Source organism: Frieseomelitta varia, unplaced genomic scaffold, assembly GCF_011392965.1.
Source record: "Frieseomelitta varia isolate USP_RPSP 00005682 unplaced genomic scaffold, Fvar_1.2 scaffold_285, whole genome shotgun sequence".
In the NCBI taxonomy this organism is placed as follows: Eukaryota; Metazoa; Arthropoda; class Insecta; order Hymenoptera; family Apidae; genus Frieseomelitta; species Frieseomelitta varia.
The window spans coordinates 873,823-899,738 of NW_025110018.1; the positions used below are offsets into that span (position 1 = coordinate 873,823).

Here is a 25,916-nt window from a genome sequence, read left to right on the forward strand (position 1 = left end):
TTTATTTATTCCAATTTATATGAAGCAAATTTGGCAAAAGAGAGATGTGAATTAAAAATTTAAGAAACAAAGGAAAGAAAAGAATTGGAATTAGAATTTATCATTCACAAATATATGATTTATCTAGCTTTCATTTTTCTTTTCTTTGTATTTATAAAAATATATTAAATAAAATAAATTAATTTGTAAAATTTAATCAATATTGAATAAATTATAAATTAATTATAAAATATATTAAATATAATAAATCAATTTATATATAAAAATATAATTAATTTGCATAAATATCTGCGGACAATTTGTTCTTTGTTTCGTAGACGATAACGCATAAAGTTTCGCGTGTTCTCCGGAAGAAACGCGTGAAATAAATGAAATGCACCTTTGACTCCCATTCCATGCCAATCGCGCAGATCATGATCATAACAATCAACGCGACTGTTCCAATGAGTCGGACGTCGTTTATCCCGTTGTCAATGATTTTCAAGTTGTGCTCTCGCAACAAGTCGTTCAGGGAGTCGCAGAAACCGATGGTGTTCATGGATGCCGAGACCGCGTTCGCAACCGCGAAAACGATCCCCACCGAAGCACCGAATTCCGCCCCCAGTGTTCTCGATATGATGAAGTATATACCACCTGTTCGAAGAAATTTCAATTTATATACGTCATTGGACTTAACGATTCACCCTGGAAATATTTTCATTGGCAACTCTTTCTTCTGTTCATGCGGGAATGAAATGGAAAATAAAATCGAAGAGGAAAGACGTTTGTCGATCGAATCGCGAGGATCTTTCTGATCTTCGAAAGGTCTGAAAGTATATTATAAATCGTTACAAAGTGACTTGCCATCATTGAAATTATCGCTTGCCTCTTGCTGCGCACGTCGAGAATTTTTTGCTCCAAAATTGTAATATTCTCTCAGTGTGAAGTATATTTAAAACAAAATAATAAATTTATTACCTCGTAGTAATTTCTATCCGGTTGATATACCGACGAGTTTCAAAAAGAAAGCGACGATACGACGAATATATACGATTTGGTCACTCGTTATGGTCCGCAAATCAGTTGCCCAGCGCAAGTGGTTTAACGAGAGAGAGAGAGAGAGAGAGACTCCCGAACAGATCCAGTCGTTTTACTGTTTCACTTTTATTATTTCAAAATTGCCGTGCAAGAGAAACTGGCAGAACAGAGATCCAAAAGATCATCCGATCATCGGCAGGAGGAAAGTTTCCTTTCATCGCTCGTAGATTGAAACGATCCCTGATGTCGCAGGGGATCGTTTCTACGCCTCTTCGTCGCGACTAGGATTTCGCGCGGTTGTTTTTCAATCGTCTCTCTCCTTTTCGTGGAAAAACAATTGTCGATTAGCCAGCGAGGCGAGCGTTAAAACACGACGACAGTGTGTATATACACGGTGGCCACTCCTTGACGGAGAAAAGACAAAAGGGGTGAAAAGAGGATGAGAAAGAGAAGCCGCGGAGGAGGGGGAGGGGATGGCGGGGTCTCCCGTAACACACCTCCCTTTACTTCCCCATTAGTACTAATTGCGCTAAGGCTAAGCGTCGTGATGACGCAGACGGCCGCCGATATCCCGATAATGATGATGCTCTGCAGTATGCCCGCCTGTGCCACCACCCACGACAGTCGCAGGAAAAGCATCACACCCCATATATTGAGCAGGCACGGTATCAGAACGCCTTGTATCCATCCTAGCTTTATTCCTGTGTGACCTTGCTGCGCTACACCGATCTGGCCAGCCTCCACGTTCGGGTCCTGAAAATTTCCAATTTCAAGGTTGTTGCCCGCGTCATTTATTCGTTCACGAAAGGTTACGCGAAGAGCGTAGTTGAAATTGGCCAAAGCGTGCAACGAAATGGATCCTCGCGTCGATAGTTTTTTATATTAACGAAAGGAACCGAACGTACATTTATTTATTAAGTATGAGGATTAAATATTTATGTATGATTTTTACGTGAATATTTGCACGGTCGAGGTTAATGGACAAGTGAACTGACTTTGAAACAATTCTTTGAAATTTGCGAATATTCTTTGCTCGTCTGTAGCAAGAATTGTTCGACGATTCAGTTATTTTCCTGCGTTGTAGGAATAAGATTGTTTCGTCGATATTGACTCATCGCATCAAATGAGTGGTATAATCATACCAGCATGTGTAGATATTTTACGATTGGCTGTCTATTTTAGAATTCGATCTTTAATACGTGTCGTAATACTCTGTATATGAATCATTATAATTTAATCGATAAATTATTAAAATACACACATTTGTAGGATTATTGAAACAGAAATCAATCTTCAATTTCAGCAATTGAAGAGGAATATACATATTCATATATATATAATATAATGTATAGGTATATAATATAATATATATTTTATAGTTTTATTACAAATATAATATATATTTTATAGTTTTTTTATTATAATATAATATATATTTTATAGTTTTATTATATATATAGTAAAAATAAAATATATATTATATTATATTATATACCTACATATTTTTATAGCGAAACTATAAAATAGACTATAACAATTACATAACATATAATATATGTATACATGTATAGGATGCAATCATAAAAACAACAACAATAATAATAATACTATATATATATATATATATATATACTAATAGTAATATTGTTCTGTGAATTTGTTCTCATCGGAATTCGAAACATCTTTTCCACGTTTGTTTAAAATGGAGCTCATTTAAAATGCTTTCTCGATCCCTGGTTCAAATCAATAATTGCACAAACGCATTATATATCGCGTTTCATTAACTTAGTACAACGATCTCGGTGAGCGGCGGGGATTTCAAAATTAACGCCTTTTCTAATTTCCCTCGCTGTTGGTATTTACTGCTGTGCAAACTTAATATACTGTCTCCCATTCGCCTCTCGTTACGAGTTCGATCGTCCTTGCCGTAGGAAGAGAACTCCGTCGGGTCTCATTTGACTCTGCGACGCGACACGACGAAGTTTGCGAGTTGATTAGCGTATCACTTGTGATGCACGCACACGTTTATTCAATTACACGTTTATTTCGTCAATTTATTTTTGCCCGAAAGCGGCAAAGAGAATTTCGAACACGTCGTTCGACAGTTTGTGTTCACTTTATATTTATTTAAAATTTTCCTTTCGGGGAAAGTTGAGAGAAACTTTGGAAGCAATTTCCACCCTTTAACGGTGGAATTGCTTACTAACTAATTTTTAAACTCTCAAATTCTCGAATTTGAAGTTTTCGGAACTTCTCTCGCGAAAGCTTCGTAATTTAAAAACTGAAATTAACGCGTTTATCTAAATTTCCTCATTGACCGCAGTTAAATGAAATGCAAACGAAAACATAACGACCATATGTAGAAAAATGTCGAACCAAGTACACTAACATCCGAATGTTTTCCTCGTCTTCAAGAGTATATTATTGATAAGAAAATCTTCAAGAGTATATTATTGATAAGAAAATCTTTAAGAGTATATTATTGATAAGAAAATCTTCAAGAGTATATTATTGATAAGAAAATCTTCAAGAGTATATTACTGATAAGAAAATCTTCAAGAGTATATTACTGATAAGATATATATATATATTTTTTTGATAATTCAGATGTTGAAACTTCATACCAACCCTCTCTTTTTATTCTATATTGTTAAATACAACATTCTAGTTTGTTAAATATAATACAGTCCCAGTTTTGTAATTTTCCTTTTATATTATGTAACTCTTATCGAAAATGTTTTTACATGCTTGTCATACTTAATTTGTCACACACTTCTCAGTATTCTAAATTTTTAGATTCTTGATAATTTTGAGTACTCGAAATAATTATTATAAAAGAAACAGTTCTCAATACCCCAAAAGATCGTTCGAACTTTTTCTGTCATGTCTCTTTCAGTTTTTAGAATCAATGAAAATTAAAATTTCGAAAGTTTATGGTTTAAATGAAACTTTATAAAAGCAGTATGATTTGTTTTTTCTTTTTTTGTGAAATTTAACAAGGAGAAAAAAGATAAAGATAATTCTCTAAAAGAAATTACTAAAAATTACGAAATAAATTATATTTTTTCTCCAATGCGTTTGATAATATTGCAAACGAGGGATGGTGGAATAAACTATAGGGTGTGGCAATCTTACCTTTATAAGATTTCCTTCGTGTAGGGTGCTCAGTGATGGCCTTTTAGCACGACGACTCAATCTACAAACAGAAACGTTCCTGTGAATCTCTGTGACGGTATTAGTGAGTGTACAGGACTAATTAAATTAGTATATATGTATGTCGAACCATATGGAATGAGAGTCGGTGAATATCGGTGGAATGATATTTCACGACGTTTGAAACAGTATCATTGAAACGATAACGATAATTGAGAATAATTAATCAGTGACTAATAACAATCAAGATATTACCAACAATACGTGATGTATCGTATGACAGTTTGATTGTAAATTTGCCAAGTTTCAAATATTCGAAATAGAAAAAGAAGAAAATTTTATGGATCTCAATTAGACGATTACATATTCCAAATATGGACAGTGTTTCTTACATTTTGTTAGAATGAACGTACAATTAAATCAACCAGGTTTTTCGATGAAAATCTACATACAATTATTACATGCATATGTGAGAAATAGATTTTATTAAATTATCGACGAATTGCTTTGAACATTTTTTTTTATTTTTCATGTGTATTTGTATTTTTAAGTGCCCACAAATACATGAAATCTCTAATTATAATAATAAGATATCACTAGTTATAATAATAAGATATTTGGTACACTTCAATGCAATTGTATAGTAGATTTCGTAAGTTTCAAGATCTTCGCAGATTTAAGATTGATAAAAGATTCATTACATTTCGCATACTTGAGTTTTTCATTCGACTAATCAATAAATCCTTATTATTTTCCTTCTACACTGAAAATTTCATAGTTGATCTTTCATTTTTTATTGTTCATTCCAATGTCTAAATAAGTGAATTCTTTATAACGAAATGAAACGTTTTTATCAAGACATTTTACCAAGATTTATCAAATTTTATCAAAATTTATTTAGTAAATACAGAAATCGAAATTTTTAAAGATAGAAGTCGTATGACGAAAATCGTTTCTTGAATATGTTATCTACGTTTATTATATTCAGTTTTATTATAGATATTTGTCTAGTTCATGGCAATTAATAACGTACATATGTATATGTTCAGTTATACTAACTGTGTATGTTAGTTTCAACGTGTTATCTAATGATCTATAATTATTAGTAATATTATAAAAATTATAATAAAAATATATAATATTACGTTTATAAAAATTTCTAAATAAATTAACTAATAAATCAAAATTATGAAGGTACGACCTTGATAATCTACGAAGAGTAAGAAAATTAAATATTTCTGAATTATTAAATACTCGTCAGAATTATTAAAAAATAAAGAGTATAAAAAGAGGCGAATATATTAATGAAAGGATTAATTTTTGATAAGACTTCTGATGTATAATTTGCATTATATATTGCAGAATATCCGTAATATTATAAAAATTAAATATATGTGCCAATATTATTTCGTATTTACTATAAATCTTAATTTTGTTAAATGTCAAGATTAAGATTATTTTGTGGACTGGAGTGAGTCCAATATATACAAGAATGTACAAAATTTCCAAAGTTACGTTATAATTTGTTTTTTTACAAGTGAAAAAAATTCCTACGTTCTACGTTCTTCTGTTGACAGGAAAATACGGAATTGCATTAAAAATGCTCACTGCAATAACGACAGAATAATGATAAACGTTAAAGATAACAATGATAAAACTGCGAATTAACGTGTCTAATAAATCTTCTTATCTGGAAAAGAAGCAGTTAAAGCGATCGAAGCGGTGGACGAGCAAGCAAATTTATTTTATCACTTGAAAAAAAAAAAACAAAAACAAAAAGAGAGCAAATTGTTTCCTCGTTCGGAGGAAACGGGCTTTTAAATACCGTTGCAAGAAATAGCTAATTAGATAGGAAATACGTCCCGCTGACCGATACAGAAAAATTAACCGTTTCGTTTCGCGAGTATGCACGTAGTATCGGAAAATCATCAACTTCTTCGATACGAAACAGAAGGGAGAAATGGAAAAAAAATTCCACGCTTCTCGCTAAGCCAATATTAATGGTAAAATTACAATAAATCGTCGCGTGTCGGACAAAAAACACGCTTGTGTGTGCTTTAACAATTTGAAATCCTAATTGCAAAAATTGCAACAAGCCTAAGTTTTGAAGTTACGCGAATCATGCGTATACATTGCGAATTAATTTTTTTGTTCAGTGGTTCTGGACATAGAAATTGGAAAATACAAGGCCAACTGTTTTTTTTTTTTTTTAATTTTAACTAATTTTTAAGTTTTTGCGATTTGACAAAGATTTATTCGAAGAACGAAAAATTAAAACAGTTTACGTACACATTCTAATACATGTATATGTGTACTATTTCAACCAGTTACTAAAAACTATAAAAAATAATATACAGGGTGTACGATTTTTCAGAGAAAAATGTTGAATGAATCAAAGAATGTTCGAAACGTTCGAATTTATCCTCGATTAGAAAAAGAGCGTGCAGAATGAAGAATTGGCCAGTTTTCCAGAATTCAGAAAATCGTTTTTTCCGAAAATTCGCAAGGTTGCGTCGAACATTTCTAAACAGCTACTTATTGCATTTCGAATTCTTATTCTTAGAGAAATGTCACTAATGAATGCTTCCATCGAAATGCATCAAAATGGTCGCCTTTGGCAAACAAAATGCGTGCGTGCACCACAAAAGAAGCATAAATAACGTAAGGTAAACATACTTTGTCTGTGCAGTATCGAACTATCTGCATGCGTGCAATTGTAATAAATGCTCAAATTGCCATGAAGGTGGCTCAGTGTTACAGCTATGTTTACTTTTACACGGTATTTCTCCTTCCTTTATAATGGCCGACATTCTGTTTGCTGATGGCAATCATTTCGTACGTCCTCTTTTATTTCAACTACGATTCTAAGTACACGGTTATTTATTCCGGAGAGATCGTCGTGCAACGTTTTGGAAAATTCGCAACGATTTATTTTTACAGCCGGAGTCACGATTCTTTCCCTTCGTCTCCTCGAGGAAACGATATTTCGAAATTCAGACTTTATTTTAACAACGTTCAACGCACCTGTAATGATCCAATCGCGGGACCACGTCCCACAATCCACTAACGTTTAGAGTCATTGCTGATCTCTTGTTATTCTGGCCTCCACCAATCACCTCATCATCCATAGTTTTTTTAAGTACGAGTCAACCGTGTCTCGTTAAATCTGTAAGAATAAGAAAGAACGAAAAATACGTTTAATCATCGGTTATGTTATTTTCATAATGAAATAGTTGATTTGATTTGATTTTAATTGTCGTATTAATTGAACTCTTTGAAAGGAAAATGGCGCCAGATCCATAATTTTATGAATTGAAGTTATATTTAGTGAAATGCAATGTAATATAAACATAATATAATACAGTGTATATAAACGAGATCGAGTGATATAAGATATAATATAATTTAGAATAATGTTGATAAAAAGATGTGCAGTATAAAAATTACAGAGTGTTATATTGAAATATCTTGCATGTTTGTTAGCAAAAAAATGTTCTTACAAAAATTGTTCGATATGAATAAAATGTTACAATGTTTTAAATTAAAATATTAAAATTCTATTATATAATTTGGAATATAATTTTAATTTAGAATATAATATATAATTATAGTATGTAATATGTATAGTATATAATATATAATTATAGTATATATAGTATAATATATGATTACATTATATATTATATTCTAAATTAAGATATTAAAGTTTTATTATATTCTAAATTAAAATATTAAAATTCTGTTATACAATTTGGAATATAATTTTAATTTAGAATATAATATGTAATAATAGTATATAATATATATAATGTAACATATGATTACATTATATATTATATTCTAAATTAAGATATTAAAGTTCTATTATATTCTAAATTAAAATATTAAAATTCTATTATATAATTTAATATATAATATATATAATAGTTTAGTATATAATATATAATATATATAATAGTTTAGTATATAATATATAATATATATAATAGTTTAGTATATAATATATATAATATAATTTATAATTACATTATTCTAAATTAAGATATTAAAGTTCTATTATATTCTAAATTCAAATATTAAAATTCTATTATATTCTAAATTAAAATATTAAAATTCTATTATATTCCGAATTAAAATATTAGGAGGTGGAATTGGAAAAGGAACAGATTGACCAAGATCAGGATTATTTTAAGTTGCCTAATTTACGCTGTCGATGCACGTTCTTCACAGATCGCTGGGACAATGCCAGAAAATTCCGAGCACGTGTCATTAAAGTGTCGAAAATATGATCATTCGTGAAAATATTTGGCAAATTGTCGTGACAAATGTTTCAAACGGCGAACGCGTGGGTGACAAATTAACTTTCACGGGAAATTAGTTAAATCGAAGCACTTCACTGAATCATATTTTTGTTTCCTGTTGAATCTTCGTTTTGACTGCTAATCTGAATAAATCAACCGAGTATTTCCTGAAAGTATCAAAAAGAGACCTTTATTCCACGACGTTGACTCACTAGGTGCAAATCGGCGTATTACGAATAGTTTGCGAAATACGGGCAACGTGTTTAGCAACGTTCCTTACGAGAATCGCTGCGTAATCATATTTTCTGTTTAGCATCTGATCAAGGTTCTACAGTTCTACGAGAAAATTTCTACATGTCAAATATTGCCAAGGGTAGTGGAGTCAGTAAAGCGAGTGTAGACGTATCACATACTGAAAAAAGACATTACGTACTTGAAATCGTACACAGCCGAAAATCGTCGATGTTCGATCAGTATCACATACTGAAAAAAAGACATTACGTACTTGAAATCGTACACAGCCGAAAATCGTCTGAAAACCAGGGATTCGTCTTAAAGCGTGAAATAAATCTTCATTCTCACATCGCGAAACAAACGAGAATGTGAGAATACACTTCTTCTCGAAAATCCTACGACTCAGTACATGAAAATAATTTTTCTCGCCACTGAATTTAATAAAAATTTGAGAATTGAGGCCTCCCCCTTGCAACGATCCTCTAAAATTTGACGTACGAGTCTTTCCGATTGTTTCATTGAATATAAATTAGATACGGATTGTAAAATTTAACAAATTTATATTGTAATAACAACGATGTTTATTTTAATTTATATTTATTTTAATAATAATTCGTTGAACTTGCTCGTTATTAAGAGAATCGTACGTCGAATATAAGTTTCGTTATTGCTGTTTGCGAGTCTTTCAGACTTTGATGTGAAGTATTCGAGTCGAGTTGAATACATTATGATCATGTGGCTGCTTTTATTTCCTCGAAGAAGGAAGAGAAGTAAGAAACGAGTTCCGAAATATTCCAACGACCCTCCGTGAGGCTGAGATGCCATTAATCAAAAAGAAGTCGCAGAAATCGTATGGGTCGGAGAACTATTCAAATCAAATTCGAACAGTGTATCATAAAAATGACTTGAAAATCGAATTGATCATTTAGCTGAATGTTATTTGAAATGATTTCTTTTCTAGATTGTTTCATTGTTTGACTGTCGAAACAAAATAACTCTTTATTTCGTATGTAATTGTAAGTAAACTATTCAAATACTGACGTTGGTACTTCATTCGAATGATCGAATTAACTCAAATAACAGAAAACTAGTGATTTATCCGAATTTGATACTAAATAAAGTAACTTTATGTTGTAATAATTCCAATAAATTCGTCACTTTGTATTGTAATAATTGCATTGTAATAATTGCAATTGTATTGTAATAATTGCAATAAATTCGTCGCTTTATATTGTAATAAATGCAATCAAATCAACGATGTTTTATTCCAAACGACGTGTGTCCAACAGAGCCTGTCGGCTCTCTCGAGAATAACAAAAAGAAGAGGCAAAGAAGCAGAAAAAAGAAAAGATCATATCCGCGCTGGTTCCGCTGTCTCAACCTTCGCGTATTTTTGAAGATCGTCAAATCAGACGAGCAAAAAGTAAGAGGTCGACGGGGGAAAATAGATTTTCAAAGAAAGCTGTGTACTCGTTGCCGTGAAGCTCGAGAGCGAAAGCTCGCGAACTCCTTTTGCTTCTTCTGTTCGTCGTGGCGTAGCGAGGGATTTTCATGAAATTATTTGGCCATGATCCCGGAATTCGTTTCACGCCAGTCAGCTTCATTCATTCGCGACCCTCGCCGAGAATATTGACACTATGCTGCTCTCAGTAATCAGCTACTTAGAGCGGAAATAAGTTTCCAGCAGGGTTGGAAACGTTTTATTTGAAACAAAGATCAGGAAACGACGAGCCATTTCTATTAATTTATTATTTTTATTTTATTATTTACTATTTTTATTTTATTTTATTATTTACTATTTTTATTTTATTTTATTATTTACTATTTTTATTTTATTTTATTTTATTATTTACTATTTTATTTTATTTTATTTTATTTTATTTATTATTTTTATTTTATTTTATTCTACTTTTATTTTATTTTATTTTATTTTATTTACTATTTTTATTTTATTTTATTTTATTTACTATTTTTATTTTATTTTATTTTATTTTATTTTATTTTATTTTATTTTATTTTATTTTATTGACTATTGTTATTTTATTTTATACTATCCGGGAAAGATCTTGTCGATTTTTGTTGATCACGATTGTAGAGACGTTCCTGATTTTTTTCTGAACGAGTTTCTAGAAACAAAAAAATTATTGCTACTCAGAACATCTGTTCTGAAAGAATTGAGAGAAAAATGGCAAAAATGTTTGGATAACCATGTGAGGAACAAAGAGTTCAATAATGAAAGTGCACAATTCTGAAAGAAGAATTGTCAAGGTTATTTGCGCGAGATTTTTGTAAAAAACGACATTCGTAAGTTATTAAACTATTGGCAGAAAATGTGAAAGTATATTTTGATAAATAGATTCGTGTTGTTCGCTTAACAATTTTCCTATATATATGATAAATATTTGAAAAATAACTTGAGAAAAATCAGTTCACTTTGGATCTGGATCAGATTCAATTATTTGAGATATTTCATTGAAGTAAAATAACAAATAATCCGAACAATGAATGAAGTTTACACAATAGGAAGAAAAATTAAACACAATATTTGAAAAATTATGAGAAGGAACGGATACAATTTGATAGACAAATAATTAAATAATTTCGAGTATATCACGTGCTTGTTTAAATAAACTAACGTAGGATTATTTCAAGAGAATATCGAATCAACTAAGATGATATGCTGTTTAAATAATTATCTTACAAATATTTTATTCAAATAATGCTCATGCCTGATTTCTAGCAAGATTGTGCACTTTTTTTAATATAAAAATAATAAGTAGAAAAGAGAAGTGATTACTGTAGCTAAGATAAGAAATAAATTTGTTTGAAAGAATGAGTGACAAATAAATTTATTTGTCACACAAATAAATTTCAGGCAGTACACAAATTTTTTTAACAGTTACAATGTTAAATGTTTTTTTTTTTTTTTTATTTAGAATCAGATTTAGATCACTTATAAAGTGAATAATTATGAATAATGTTTCAGTGCGGTAGTAGACGAATTTTTTCAAACAGATCACGTTTAAATAAAAGAAAAAGGACAATTATAGAAAAGAAATTTATATTTTTGAATTTCTAAATTTCTAAATTACTGAATGTCTTTATACAATGTTAAATCATTTTTCATTTTCATATAGAACCGCGGACGCGACTTGTGAACTGGACAATTTCAACGCGAATAATATTTTAATATGTTGCAATTATAACACGAATAACATTTTAAAATGTTGATGCACGAGTTCTTTTGAAAGCCACAATTTGTAGAATTTATGATACAATGTTGAGTCATTTCTCACATGAATGAAAACAAGCATGTTTGCAACACTGAGTTATTTTTCATATAAAACGATAAAGGAAAAGACTTGCAAATTGGACAAGAATAATGTTTCAAATTGACAAACGCGCGAGCTACTGTCAAAATTATAATTTAAAGAGAGTTTAATTAAGCAGGCGTATAATTAAGCAACCTTATCGTTGATTTTAATATGTTTTTCTTTGCGCAGCAGTTGCAATATTATTTTGCATGTTTATTCAATAGCTATAAAATGGTGCAGCACGTGTAATGAGTCACCTTAAATTATCTTGAGTAATATCGATCGAAGAAAAAAAAGGATAAACTGTATTAGTTAGGTGTTTTAATTATTATGATTTTAATTCTTAAATTGAATTTTAATTTTCAATTAAATAATTATTGCCATTTCTTGATATTGCTTGTCATCGAATTTATTTATTACGTTTCGTTTTATATTGTATTAAACGGAAATAATTTAATGCGTTCTTAAATCAGACTCTTAATTTTTAGTTCTTCGTTTCAAAATGAAATTCATAATTCTTTCGTTCTTAAATTAAATTTCTAATTGCCAATTCTGAAAGTGGTCTCGGTACTTCTTCAGTGTCACATTCTCGATTCTTAATTTCTAAATTAAATTCTGAATTCTTGAACAAACCAGACCTTTTCAATACTTTCATTCTCGAATGAAGTAAATTTTTGACTCTTCCATTCTCAAGTAGAGCTTCAATTTGTTCTCAGATAAAGTAATTCTTTTATTGGAAGAAATTTTTTAGAGTGCCATACTCTTAACACTTCATTATTAAGCATCGTATCCTCAATTTTTAATTTCTGGATTAAATTTCAAATTCTTAAATGAAGAAAATGTTCAAATCATTTGTTCTCAAATGAAGTAAATTTTTATTCTTAGATAAGATAATTTTTTTAATTTCTTTATATATATATATATATATATATATATATAAATTTTCAAGAGTGCTATACTCTTAATTCTTGAATAAAGAACATCTTTGTCAATTCTCAGATGAAAATTTTTCATTCTCTTACATCGAACGAAATTTTTGAGCATGTTATACTTTATACTATATACAACATCGAATTAACCATTCATTTGAAGTATGTATTCACAAATTTTTCTGCTTTGCGATATAACTGTACGCCTCGTATGGTTTCTGTATCTCAGTATATTTAGTCAACATTACCATTTTACACGTAGCCTGGAGCGTGCGATGCGTTTCAGTTGTAATGCCAAAGCAAATAAATCTCCGAGACATTTTTGCTACCCAGCTTTTAGCTAACTATCTAGTATTTTAACAAACATCCCTTGTCCATGATCGTGATCGCATGCACGCAAGCGTGAAGTGTGATTATGCGAGTCGATGTAATCTCTTGATTGAAATTATATATAAATTTTCATTCACTTTCGGTTCTATTATTTCATCTTTCGGTTCATTCTTTCAACTTCGGATCGATTTTTTTATACAGTCAATTATTTCATTATCTTTATGAAAGGAGAAAAATATCGAAAGATTTTCCACTGAAAAATACACCTTTCTATACCTTTTTTTCTCTCTCTCTCTCTCGTTCTTCTTTCTGATTGCATTATAATTGGAAATTTTGAAATGAATTTCGATGGAGAAAACGAGCGAGTCTTTCCTACAATTTCGCTATCTTTGCGAGAGAAGAATTTTCCATTGAAAAATACAGGAAAATTACTGCTATTAGTGCTATCTACGTAATTATCTTTCAGAGTCTTAAACATAGTATAATTGGTCGAAGATGATAATTCGTATTCCATGAATATTTTTCCAGAGTTTCTTCGTTTCAGAATGTCGTGCGTCAAGTCGAATAAAAATAAGGAAGTCAGGAACGAGTATCGATCTGGAAGGCGGCTGATTCTAATACACAGATACAACTGATACAATTGGGATGAGATGTAAGCCGTTCGATGCGCGTTGAACGTAACCGTAATACGTAACACAGAAACGTAACGATCTTGTCGAAATATCGTTTGTCCAACAGATTCTTAAATTTATTATAAATAATTGATTTAAGAGAATGTTAACTCTCTTTGTCAAATATTTTTCTAGATTTTCTCTTTTTTCTTTTTCTTTCTGAGAATCTGAAACTATAGGAAAGATGGATAAGGCGAAAATGTGCTACTTTCACGTGGAAAATAATTCGAAGTTTTAAGAAGCTAAAATTAAAATGTAAATTGAGATTTTTGAATGTTGTGATGGAATTTTTCATTTGAAAATGTATTAGTGTTAGAAAAAGTCATATTTAGCATGTTGTATGTTGTAGTTTATACTTTCGATATTATAGTATTGCTACATTAACGTATAATGTATGTATATATTTATATACATATTTTGTATATTATATTATACTATATTATATTATATTATATTATAAAGATCACACGTAATATATTATATATCACACTAAATTATGCTTTCGACACAAATCATTATTATGATACTATAGAATTATACATTATATGATACTATAGAATTATACATTATTATGATAGTATAGAAATATCATTACAATAGTGTCAGGATATGAATGATTGAAATCAAAACATTAAGAATAGAATAAAATTCTTGGTTATTATGGCAGCAAAAAATTTGTGCAACTTTTTATTCGAAAGCATATTAATTATAGAAAAGATCATATGTATAATATACTATACAGTGAGATGAACTTTCGATATATAGAAATTATGAATTATACTATACAGTAATATAATATTTGTATGAATATATAAAGTTTACTGTGATAATAATCCGGAATAATATAATTACAGTAATGTGATACTATATGAACAATTGAAATTAAAATCTCAAGAAGTGAAACTCAAAACGTGGGTTAGAATTCTTGGTTATTATGGCACATAAAAGTTCCTAGTGTTAATATTGAAAATTAAATTAATTAAAGATACGTAATATATATTATTTGCATTATAATATTGTTATATCAATATATTGTACATATTATATTATATTTGTACAAATATATAACATAATAGTTCCTAGTATTAATATTGAAAATTAAATTAATTAAAGATACGTAATATATATTATTTGCATTATAATATTGTTATATCAATATATTGTACATATTATATTATATTTGTACAAATATATAACATAATAGTTCCTAGTATTAATATTGAAAATTAAATTAATTAAAGATACGTAATATATATTATTTGCATTATAATATTGTTATATCAATATATTGTACATATTATATTTGTACAAATATATAACATAATATTTATTGCAACTATTATATAATATATAATAATATAATATAATATACAAATACACAAGGCTTACTATAATGACGTTACAAAAACACCAAAATTATAGTCGAAATTCCAAGCAGCTAGTGGATTTTAGAATTTTCGGTTATCACGGTTAGCGCGGAGAGGCCGCTTTTTATTCGGAAGCATAACTCTGCATTTAGCAACAAGCCGGCAACAGTTTATATGAAAAAATTCTTGGTTACGTTACGTCCACCACGCCGAATACACGGCCTTGCGTACATGTGCGCACGGACACACGTTGGAGGATTTATAGCGGGATCGGCTAGAGATCGAATCTTGGTTAAGTGCGCACGCCTGCAACCAAACTTCAAAGTTTGTGTTTTCGTACACGAAGCGTCATGAGATAAGAATTAACACCGTAACGTCGTCACACGTTTTCCTTCTATTTTCGTTTTCAGCATAACTTCCGTTTCGATTTGTTTCGATGCCTAAAAGAGTTAATCGAGTACACGCAGGTGATTCTTATTTAACATTGCCATATTGATTGCTAAATCGCTGTTGTTATTCGTAGCAAGAGATGTTGGACAATGAAAGATGAAATGTTACTAACCCTTGAACGATAGTAATTCGTATTGTGTTAGAAAAATTCTAGTTATTTAATTTTATTTCTTTTCTTTTTTTTTTTTTTTTACAGTGAAAATTGGCAATTGGAAATCGAATCAGAGTTTCAATACTAGTCTGATTTGTCCGGGAGATTCTGCGACCGTCGAAATTTCAGAATTCCGTGACTCTCTTTTCATTGAATCGCGCTTAAAGCTTGAGAGAAGGGGCAAGAGAATTTTTTCTTTTTATGTAAAATTGTGGAATTTTAGGACTTTGAACGAAGTTCTCTCTCTATGCTCCGACAATTTTATTAATCTCTCGAGAGCAAAGGGTCATGAAGAGTCAAGAAAAATTTCAACATCGCGACAAAGAGCCAACCTATTCGAGACTTCGCAGTTTTTGTCATTTCATAAAAATCTTTTCACAGTTGATCTCTGAAAAAACACGATCTTCAAACACAAGTGTTGACAACTGTCTTCCTGAGACTCACATTTTATCAATCGACACAATCCAAACCTAACATCTGCTATCTATCTACACACATGCGTACGCACATCAATCTCTTCGCGTTTTAATTTTACGCATCTCTGTATGTAATTTCTTTTTTTTTTTTAAACATTCGTATCAGTTCGTTTTAATCGTAGACTAATCTACTTATTTTTTGAACCAACTATCAGTAAGATAGGCATAGTTTGCGCGACATTTTGTTCGATGCATGTTACATGACACGTTACTAAAAAAAAAAAAAGAAAGAAGAAAAAAGAAACAATAGGATTTTCACTTACAATTAGAACACGTTCACCTTGTAGTAGTACAAATATAGCACTATTGGAGTAAATGACTGGATTGGACCAAGTGGAGTAAATGGCTCAAATTATCATCGCAAATACAGAGAATCCACAACAAGTATAGATAGCTCCGCTGTCAAAGCGATCCAAAATTTAATTTGCACAATGTTCGACGATTACTCGAGATAACTTAAGATGAATCGACATAGAAAGGAATTTTAATGCTAATTAAGTATCGCGAACTAACTTGCACCATGATATATCGTACAGAAATTTCTTCATTATGTTTCTTGAAGTTAAGTTATTCGTTGTTATTAACAATTTTGCAAATGCAATTAAAAATATGAAGTACAATGTGTCGAAACTGAAAATACAACGTGACTTTGAATATGCATATATTTAAATCCAATACAAATGGAGTATAAATGTGTATTGTATAGTTTTAAAATTTAAAATATTTAAAGTGCGAGCTTTTTGTTTCTTGTCAATTTTCTATTAACTTCAATCGTCGTCAATCTTTTTACATATTCGACAAAAAAAAGACACGAAAAGTGGAAAAGAAGTAAAATAGAAAAAAGACGTATCTCTACCCATAGAAGCTTTCAAGAAGGAAGACAAGAGAAAAGAAATTTTTCCAAATTTTCAACTTTTCATTAATTGTACTGATACTCCTTGCTTCGTAAACTTCACAAACTTCGTCAAATCTATCGTACGAAAATACACTACACCAGACTCTTTCACCAGGAATTTTTCAAAGAATCTCGTCAGAGGAGAGAAACAAAAAAGACAGAACAGTTTCTCTCGAAATGAAAAGAAATTCCCACGTAACTGCGCAGAATTTTCAATTTTATTCAACAGTGACACCAGCCGACTTGTTTCATCAGAACTTGGTCAAATCGGTCTATCGGTCATGCTTCCGAAGGAAAGAAAGAAAGAGAAGAAACTTGGCTTTTGACCACTCACTCGGTGCGCCGCGGCTGACGGAAGTCGGAAAACGGAATTCGCACGCGATTCCACCAGAAGCGATCAGCGGAGATTCTAACGCGAGCCACTGAACACACCGTGCAACACTGGTGATCCCTCGAGCCGGCTCGACATTAAGGAAAGAAGCATGCGTCCTGCTTCCCTTTCCCCATAAAACTCTTTCGAACACACGCGTGCACACCCACTTAAATACACACGCGGCGTCGCGCGAGCGCGCACGCGCGTCCACGCGCGGGTTTTCGTCTTCTTCTTCTTCTTCTACTTCTTCTTTTTCTGCCGCGCGAAGATGCTGAGGGCAAGAGAAGTCGAGTCGAAGAACTCGGTGCCGAATCGATTTGTAATTGGGACAGAAAAGTGCCGGGTGGAGTTCGTACGAACTTGTCCCGGTAGACAAATTGCTTGTGAACAAGGGCTATGGGGTGTGTACAGGTTTGGGTGTACTCCGAGGTTTGGCGTCTGAGGTGTGTGTTTCGATGTTTAGCGACAGTCTTCGTCTATTTCTCATTTTTCCAATTTAATTGGCCTCGAATTGCCACCAAGTGAATATCCACGGTGGGAAAATAAATGGTAAAGTTCTACGCAATTTCTTTTATCGGTGACAAGTAATTTATTTAACATAATTTGTTTATATAATATAATATAAATAATTTTATATTATATATTAATATATATTAATTTTATATTAAATGTATAATATAATTTATTTATATAATACAATATATAATATAAATAATTGTATATTACATATTAATATATATTAATTTTATATTAAATGTATAATATAATTTATTTATATAATAGAATATATAGTATAAATAATTTTACATTATATATTAATATATATTAATTTTATATTAAATGTATAATATAATTTATTTATATAATAGAATATATAATGTCAATAATTTTATATTATTTATTAATGTATATTAATTTTATATTAAATGTATAATATAATTTATTTATATAATATATAGTAATATATTATATAATATAATATAAATTATATATTTAATATAATATAATTATATAATATATAGTTTTAGTTACCTAAATACTAAATTATATAATTTTAATTAACTAATTACTAAATATAATACAATTATATAATATATAGTAATTTATTTCATATAACTAATATCGATAATAAGTAAGTTTCTCAATTTCTAATTCGATTGTTAATTATTGTCAATAATTTCTAACTTGTTAATGATAAAATGAAGTCAATTATGCGTAGAATTCACGCAGATCCTGTTCTCACGTATGGGATGAACCAGTTGAATATCTCCGTATGTTTTTGAACACACGAAGAAACTCTATTAACGAAAATTGTTCAGTATAGATGGGACCATAGTGTCACAGTAATAGTTTCTTTTCTTTTCTTTTTTTTTTTTGCAGACTTTCCGACCATTGAGATATTGATATATAATCAGTTATCTTACATACTAAAATATTAGCCTCTCTGCACTCTAAATTTCTTTAAATTAATTAAACAATTTATATTGTTTAAAAAAGTGATGTTCGATTATTGAATCTTTAGAGTCGACTCCAAATTCACGTGACGCCAATAAAGAAAATATAACAATAAGTCTGAAAATAAAATATATTTCTTTCCTGAAAGAATATATATATTTTACACTTTATTGCTTTTACTGTTAGCTGCAACGTTAAGAACCCGATTCTTTCAACTACTACGACAATAGAATTAAGTTTCCTTGAATTTAGTAAGAAGATAATGTTCGTAATAAATTCAACCTCGCAAAGGTGGTCCCGTATAAAAAAATCCTACGATCGGTGGGTGAAAATATTAGAGCAATAAATACATTCGGTTCACGAAGATACTTGGATCGCAACCCCCGGAAAAAACGTCGATCAGCCGGAAATTCCCAAGCAACCCCAAGTGCTTCCAGGAAAACCCCCTTTGCGGTAAATCGAATCCCTACTGTCTACTTTCACCCATTCCACTTATCCTCGATCGAACGTGACACCGGCTCTGGCAATCACTCTTCTCCTTCAGTCTCTGTTTCGAGATGCTCGAGAACTTGGGCAAGGGCGAAAACATAACAGATCGCTATTTAGTTAATCCTATTACGGTTCTTCAAGTTTCCATATTTCAATATTACATTATAATATAAAGGACACATGGTGTTTAACATAAAACTATAAGAAAGGAAGAAAGTGTTTAACGTAAAAAAAAATATATATATATATTTATAATATATAATTTATATTTATTATATACATTTTTATAATATACAATTAATATTTATTATATATATTTTAATAATATATAATTAATATTATATATATTTTAATAATATATAATTTATATTTGTATAAATATACAATTTAGAATAAAATTTATACAACTTTCCTATATTTTATTTACTTTATTGTATTTTACAATCTCAGAGAAACGTAACTGGGTCAAAAATGACTAATGAGTATACAGAAGATCATAAATTTTGTTTTTAATTCTTTTTCACAGGTTTCAATTTTTCTGAGGAATGTAACTTTTAGTCACCAAATGCTTTAGTCACCAAATATATCGTTTGTGACATGTGGTCATTTGAAACTGTAATAGATATCGAGAAGTTGCAAATTATTAATTAATTATAATTTTGTATTAATAACACTCTGACAGCGAATGTGTTAACTTTTTGAGGGCATGTTTGGATTAAGAAATATCCTATCTTTCTTCAATACTTTTCATACACATCGTAAAATATTTTTCAATCCATCATGAAAAATGAAAATCTAAATTTCTCAAAAAAANTCTCCTTTTAATTTCCACGAAAGGATAAAAACAAAAAAAAAAAACAAAACAAAACAAAAAAAAAAGTAGAACCGCAACAGGAAATTATACGCACGAAATATTGTAAAGATCACACGTTACAAAAAAATTCAAAATTTCCTACGAACGCGTAAAGATTCGCAGTCCACTGATTAATTAAGTTCAATTATCATTATCGTGTACTATTATCGACAAACATTTTGAAACACGTTCGCTGTGTCTAAAACACAGAAAACCACATTTTAGCTTCCTTTATTTAACATGATGTTTCAGTACAGCGCGATAAAGTTCGGAATTTATTTGTTGAATAAAATCATTTGTTATCATAAAGATAATAAATTTCTAAATTCGTTCTAATACTAAATTCGTAAATTTTCAAATATTTGGATGTTCTATGGATAAGACCAGACAGCCTAGCTAGATCGCATGGGGGATGAAGCATTGTGAACGCAAATTCTGACGTTACGCAGTAGAGACACGCCCACGCTTTCAACTCGACCTTGAAGCGATACGTTATCGAACGTACATTATGTACACATAATAGAACGTTTGACTATCTATCATGAAAGTAGATTGTTCATTGATTATCTTTCCACGAGTTTGTCACGCCCGGTTCTCTCGATTTAGATTCTTCAGATTCTCTTTTGAGATCTGTTTGACCGGAAACCGTTGTCTAAGCGCCACATCCGGTCCATCGCGAACGGCAGAGCGTTCAACTTTTACTAAACTGGACTTATTCACAGTGCAACACTTCTCTTTTTTTTTTTTTTAACGTGTCTGTGTGACTAACAACAATGGAATTTCTTTTTGCTTGACAATATTGTTTTACGTTTCTCTTGATTTATGTATTTATGTGATTTACCGTCGAGTTGCACGAAATTGACAGACGAGGCAATTTTTTTGCTGAAAAAATACATTTTGTAATGGATATATTTAAGTTTTGAATTTTAATAAAATATTTAACTTCTGTTAACATTTGGATAGTTAATTTTTATAAAATATTCATGTTATTTACATATATATATAATTTTATCTTGTCACCTATTTATTTATATTAAACTCTCATGTTTTACATAATATCGTATTACATTTTAAAAATGGGATTATTTCATTTCTACGAAAGTCAAATTAAGTATCGATAAAAATTTTCGTTCTATACAAACGTTCCATATATTTCAACAGTGATTTATATCGTACATCAAACACTGTTATCAAGCTATGTGAAATTATACTTTTATTCCATTTATCTTGTAAAGCAATTTTATTAATCCTACATATATATCTCAACACTGATTTATATTGCTCTAAATAATAGTAGTTCATCAAGCTTTGTTATCGACCAATCTACTGTACATCGTATGGATATCTCTATTTCAAAATATTTACATCGATAAGTGAAGTTTTTGTTATGAAATTTAATTCTTCGTATCTTATATACATATATTTTTTCATTTCAAAAGATTAATCGGGACATTTCCTTAAATCTTAGATTCTTCTAAGAAAAACTTCCTTAGCAAATCTTCATACGATTGTATAATAATTATCGATTGTTAATTATTGTCTTCAATGAGAATTAATTTCCACGTGCAGAAGGTGTAATATTTCACAATTATTTATATTCAGTTATTTGAGAACAACCATAATTTCAACGTGTTAGTTCTATCCTTACCTATTTCATTAAATAACAAGTTCATATTTTTGATCATGGAAGAAACATTAATATTATCAAAATTGCTAATATTGCTAATCAATATTTCATTAATATTATTCGCAACCAGCTGCATTTGCATAATAATCAAACACACAACGACATTTTATCCACTTCGGTTTCTTTCCCGATATGCGAGAATTCTACCATGGCCATAAAATCCCTTGACACGTTTGACACGTCTTCCACTTAGCTAATTGACTTTTTGTCTTCTATGAATTTTTATGACAGTCTCGAAACAGGCAGTCCCATCTGCGGCTTGTCTTACTTATACTCATCACTATGCAAGTTTATATTTCTTTTGAACGTAATTGAAGTAAGATCCTGATAGAAAATTGAATCTTAATCCTCAGTCTTTGCGTGTGTTTGATATATTTAAAATTTTCTGCAAATGCATACAACGTGATCAAATTCTTGATGAAACTCCCAACTAAACACTATTTATATTTTATATTTAAAACACTATTAGCCGAATATATTTTATATTTAAATATATTTAAAATATATATATATATATATATATATATATATATAAATAAAAATATATGTAAAATATATTTAATTATAAATATATTTTATATTTAAAACACTATTAGCCAAATGATGATTTGACAAATCGTAATGACTTATTTCAAGCTAAAACTGGGTAAATTTCGTTTGTCATATACTAATGCAAAGAGGGATGCTGAATCGACGAATAATAACACGAGTTCCGAAAAAATTTTGCACTTTAATTTTTAAATCGCCAAAAATGCTCTCTCTTCTATTCGAGTGGAAATATTATTCTAGTTTTAAAATTCTAATGAAAGATCACTGTAATCTTTATTAAGATGAAATAGTCTTCATAAAATTTTGAGTCTCAATTTTGAGCCAAAAATCAAAAATCCTTCAATAATCTTTACTAAAATAGTGAAATGTTTTTTATAAAATTTCGAGTTTGAATTTTTTGAGTCATCAAAACACTTTTTTTTTCAAAGGAACTTATTTTCTAAATTTGAATCAGAAATTAATCCTACTAAATTCTAACTCTAAATTAAAATTTTTTTCTCTCAAATATTGTTCTTTTTGAAAGGAAATCACTCTCCAAATTTTCAGCTAAAAATTGTGATCTTAGACAGCCAGACATTATAATTATAAATACGTTGTAATTGTAAAATATTGCAAAATTCTGAGTCATCGTAAATCCTTCTCACAACCTTTTCAAACTTGTTCTCTAAATTTCAGCTAAAAAATCGTCGTGATTAAATAGCTACACTATAATTAGAAATATTCTGCAATTATGAAATATTTGTGGCAAAGAATCCTTCCCGCGAACGTTATTTTTATCCCGAAAGAGATCTAATTTGTTAACGAACGCAATTGAAAATTGCAATCTATTTGCATTTCGTGTTACTTGAACGTCACAATCTCTTCAAAACGTGCGATCGAACACACGTGGGAAACGACCTGGTATCGCTAATTGGCATAATTTTTGATACTTTGGACTATTTCTCTCGAAACATGGCGCCTACCGGTACGAAGAAATTTCCTAAGGAGTCGAACGATCCGTTGCAGACGTCGTTCGAAAGAGGAAAGAAAATAACCGAATATTTCCGGTCAGAACCGATCTCTGCGCAAAGATGCGCATGTCGGTGCGATTTTTTTTTCTTTTTTTTTTTTTTTTATTAGCGAGCGAACCACGACAAGTATCTAGCCGTGACTTCATCACTTAAATCGTTAATAACTACTCATGTGACGTTGGTCGAGCGGACAGTATCACCAGGAATGTAGAATAAATAAATGCGAGAAAACATGCATGGATGCAGTGTCGCTTGGAATAATTAGACAGTTGGGATCTAAGAGAATAGAGAAAGATAGTGAAGGTTAAAAAGGAATTCGTTGAGATGAAATTTTACTAATTTTACTTGACTATCCCTCTATCGGTTTGACCGACATTTTTCTTATGAAAAAACGTCGCAGTCGCAAAGTCGCGACGTGAAATTGATCATTTGTATTTCCCTGGGAATGGAAATTTAGTGTTGACGAAGGAATTCGCAAGTTGAATGATTTTCAGTTTGTCCATTTCACACGATGGGTTGAAGAAAATGAGAGTTAAAATTGACGAGTGTTGGACGTAACTTATTGTTAAATAAATAAATATATATATATATATATATAGAGAGAGAGAGAAAAAATTATATATATCTTATGTATATGATGTAACTTATTGTTAAATAAATAAATATATATAGAAAGAGAGAGAGAAAATTATATATATCTTATGTATATGTATAAAAAAAGAGAAAATTATATATAAATACATATATTTTTAGATTTTATATATTTTATATATATACAAGAGATTAGATCTAAATTTTATAAATATATAAATTTTTGTAAATATAAATAAATTGGTCGTAGTTTGAATCTAATTATTTAAGCATGAATTATTTCTACTGTTTAAATGGAAAACTATAAACAGTAGTCAATAATCCACGTCTCTGTTCACTTATTTATCTTTTAACTCGAAAATTTAAAATAAATAAGTTAAATAGATTGGACAGAATAAAATAAATAAATTAAATAGATTAGACAGAATAAAATAAATAAATTAAATAAACTAAGAAAATTAAATAAAATGAACTAATTAAATTGAATAAATTGGAATAAAATGAATGTTGCAGATATCGAAGATTTAAAATCGCGAAATATCTTTTTCAAATAGAGTTTCGCCACTAAACTGCAGATTCATTGAGAAAATGTAAAATTTCACAGACATTAAGAAAAAAGATATGTGAAATATGCAAAATATTACAAAATATCTAGGAGGTTTCATTTTCTCAATCACGTACTCAGAAATATAAATTTTGATAAAAATCCGCACTTTAATCGGTTATACAATTACCTATAAATCTCATTAACAGTAAATAAAAAAAAAAATATATATATATATATAAATCGATAACTCTTACCAAGAAGCAAAAATGTTCACGTGTAAACAACAGCTTCTCATTCAGCCAGCAACTGTTCACGCGCAAATAAATAAAAAAAAGAAATTCTCCGACTAACAACTGTTCACGCATAAATTATTAAAAACGAAAAAGAGAGAGAGAGAGAAAAATGAACTATGCTTATTGCTGATTCAACCGCCGAATATTGATCGTACTATATATCACAGATTATGGTATACTCGTTAATAAGCTGACTCGCTTCAAACCCCATGGAATTCAATTGTTGCGATGCACGTCACCAATTAAAAATCAATTGCCCGGTTTCATTGGACGTCGCGAATACGTTTACCGGACAATGAGAGACGTCGTAAGTTAGAGCACGGTCGATTATATTACCGGTTAAAACTGATACTGACTAGTTCATTATCGTTTCAAAGTCATAAGTATTGTCCTCGATAACGCTCGACAATAACTAGTTTTTTTTTTATATACACATTTTGTTATTCTATTTTTTTTTTTTTTTTTTTTTTTTATAGAACGTAGGATTTCTGGCCAGTTATACTACATTGTATTTCCTGCTGCAGTCAGGATTCGATCTTCAACATTTGTTTCTCGCACTAATGTCGATGAATATTCATAGGTTGTGGTGTACGTTTGAATTTAATTACCTAAGAATTTCTATTATTTAAAAGCAATAGGCAATAATCCACACTGTTTTGTCTCTATTCACTTATTTACCTTGTTGACTATTAATTAAATAGATTGGGTAATGATAAAGTAAATCAGTTAAATAAATTAAGTGAATTGAATAAAATAATAATTAAATAAATGATTGAAATTG

The 25,916-nt window shown here is 29.9% G+C and overlaps 1 protein-coding gene across 6 annotated transcripts in view; it reads right to left on the reverse strand.

Annotated features, from left to right (window-relative positions):
- Window positions 1-25,467, reverse strand: part of LOC122529350 (bumetanide-sensitive sodium-(potassium)-chloride cotransporter) — a 33,252-nt gene extending 7,785 nt beyond the window's left edge. Inside the window, exons 1-6 of one of the 6 annotated variants that reach the window (XM_043655384.1) lie at window positions 17,623-17,810; window positions 16,657-16,792; window positions 7,195-7,336; window positions 4,153-4,213; window positions 1,515-1,770; window positions 380-633 (exon numbers count right to left, since the gene is read on the reverse strand). In XM_043655384.1, the coding sequence (XP_043511319.1) occupies window positions 380-633; window positions 1,515-1,770; window positions 4,153-4,213; window positions 7,195-7,298 (675 nt within the window). In that variant the 5' untranslated portion in view covers window positions 7,299-7,336; window positions 16,657-16,792; window positions 17,623-17,810. Of the gene's footprint in view, window positions 1-379; window positions 634-1,514; window positions 1,771-4,152; window positions 4,214-7,194; window positions 7,337-16,656; window positions 16,793-17,618; window positions 17,812-25,096; window positions 25,149-25,341 lie in introns of those variants that run through there. The other 5 variants (XM_043655382.1, XM_043655383.1, XM_043655381.1 and 2 more) reach the window with 5 other exon arrangements.
- Window positions 25,468-25,916: the final 449 nt, after the last annotated feature.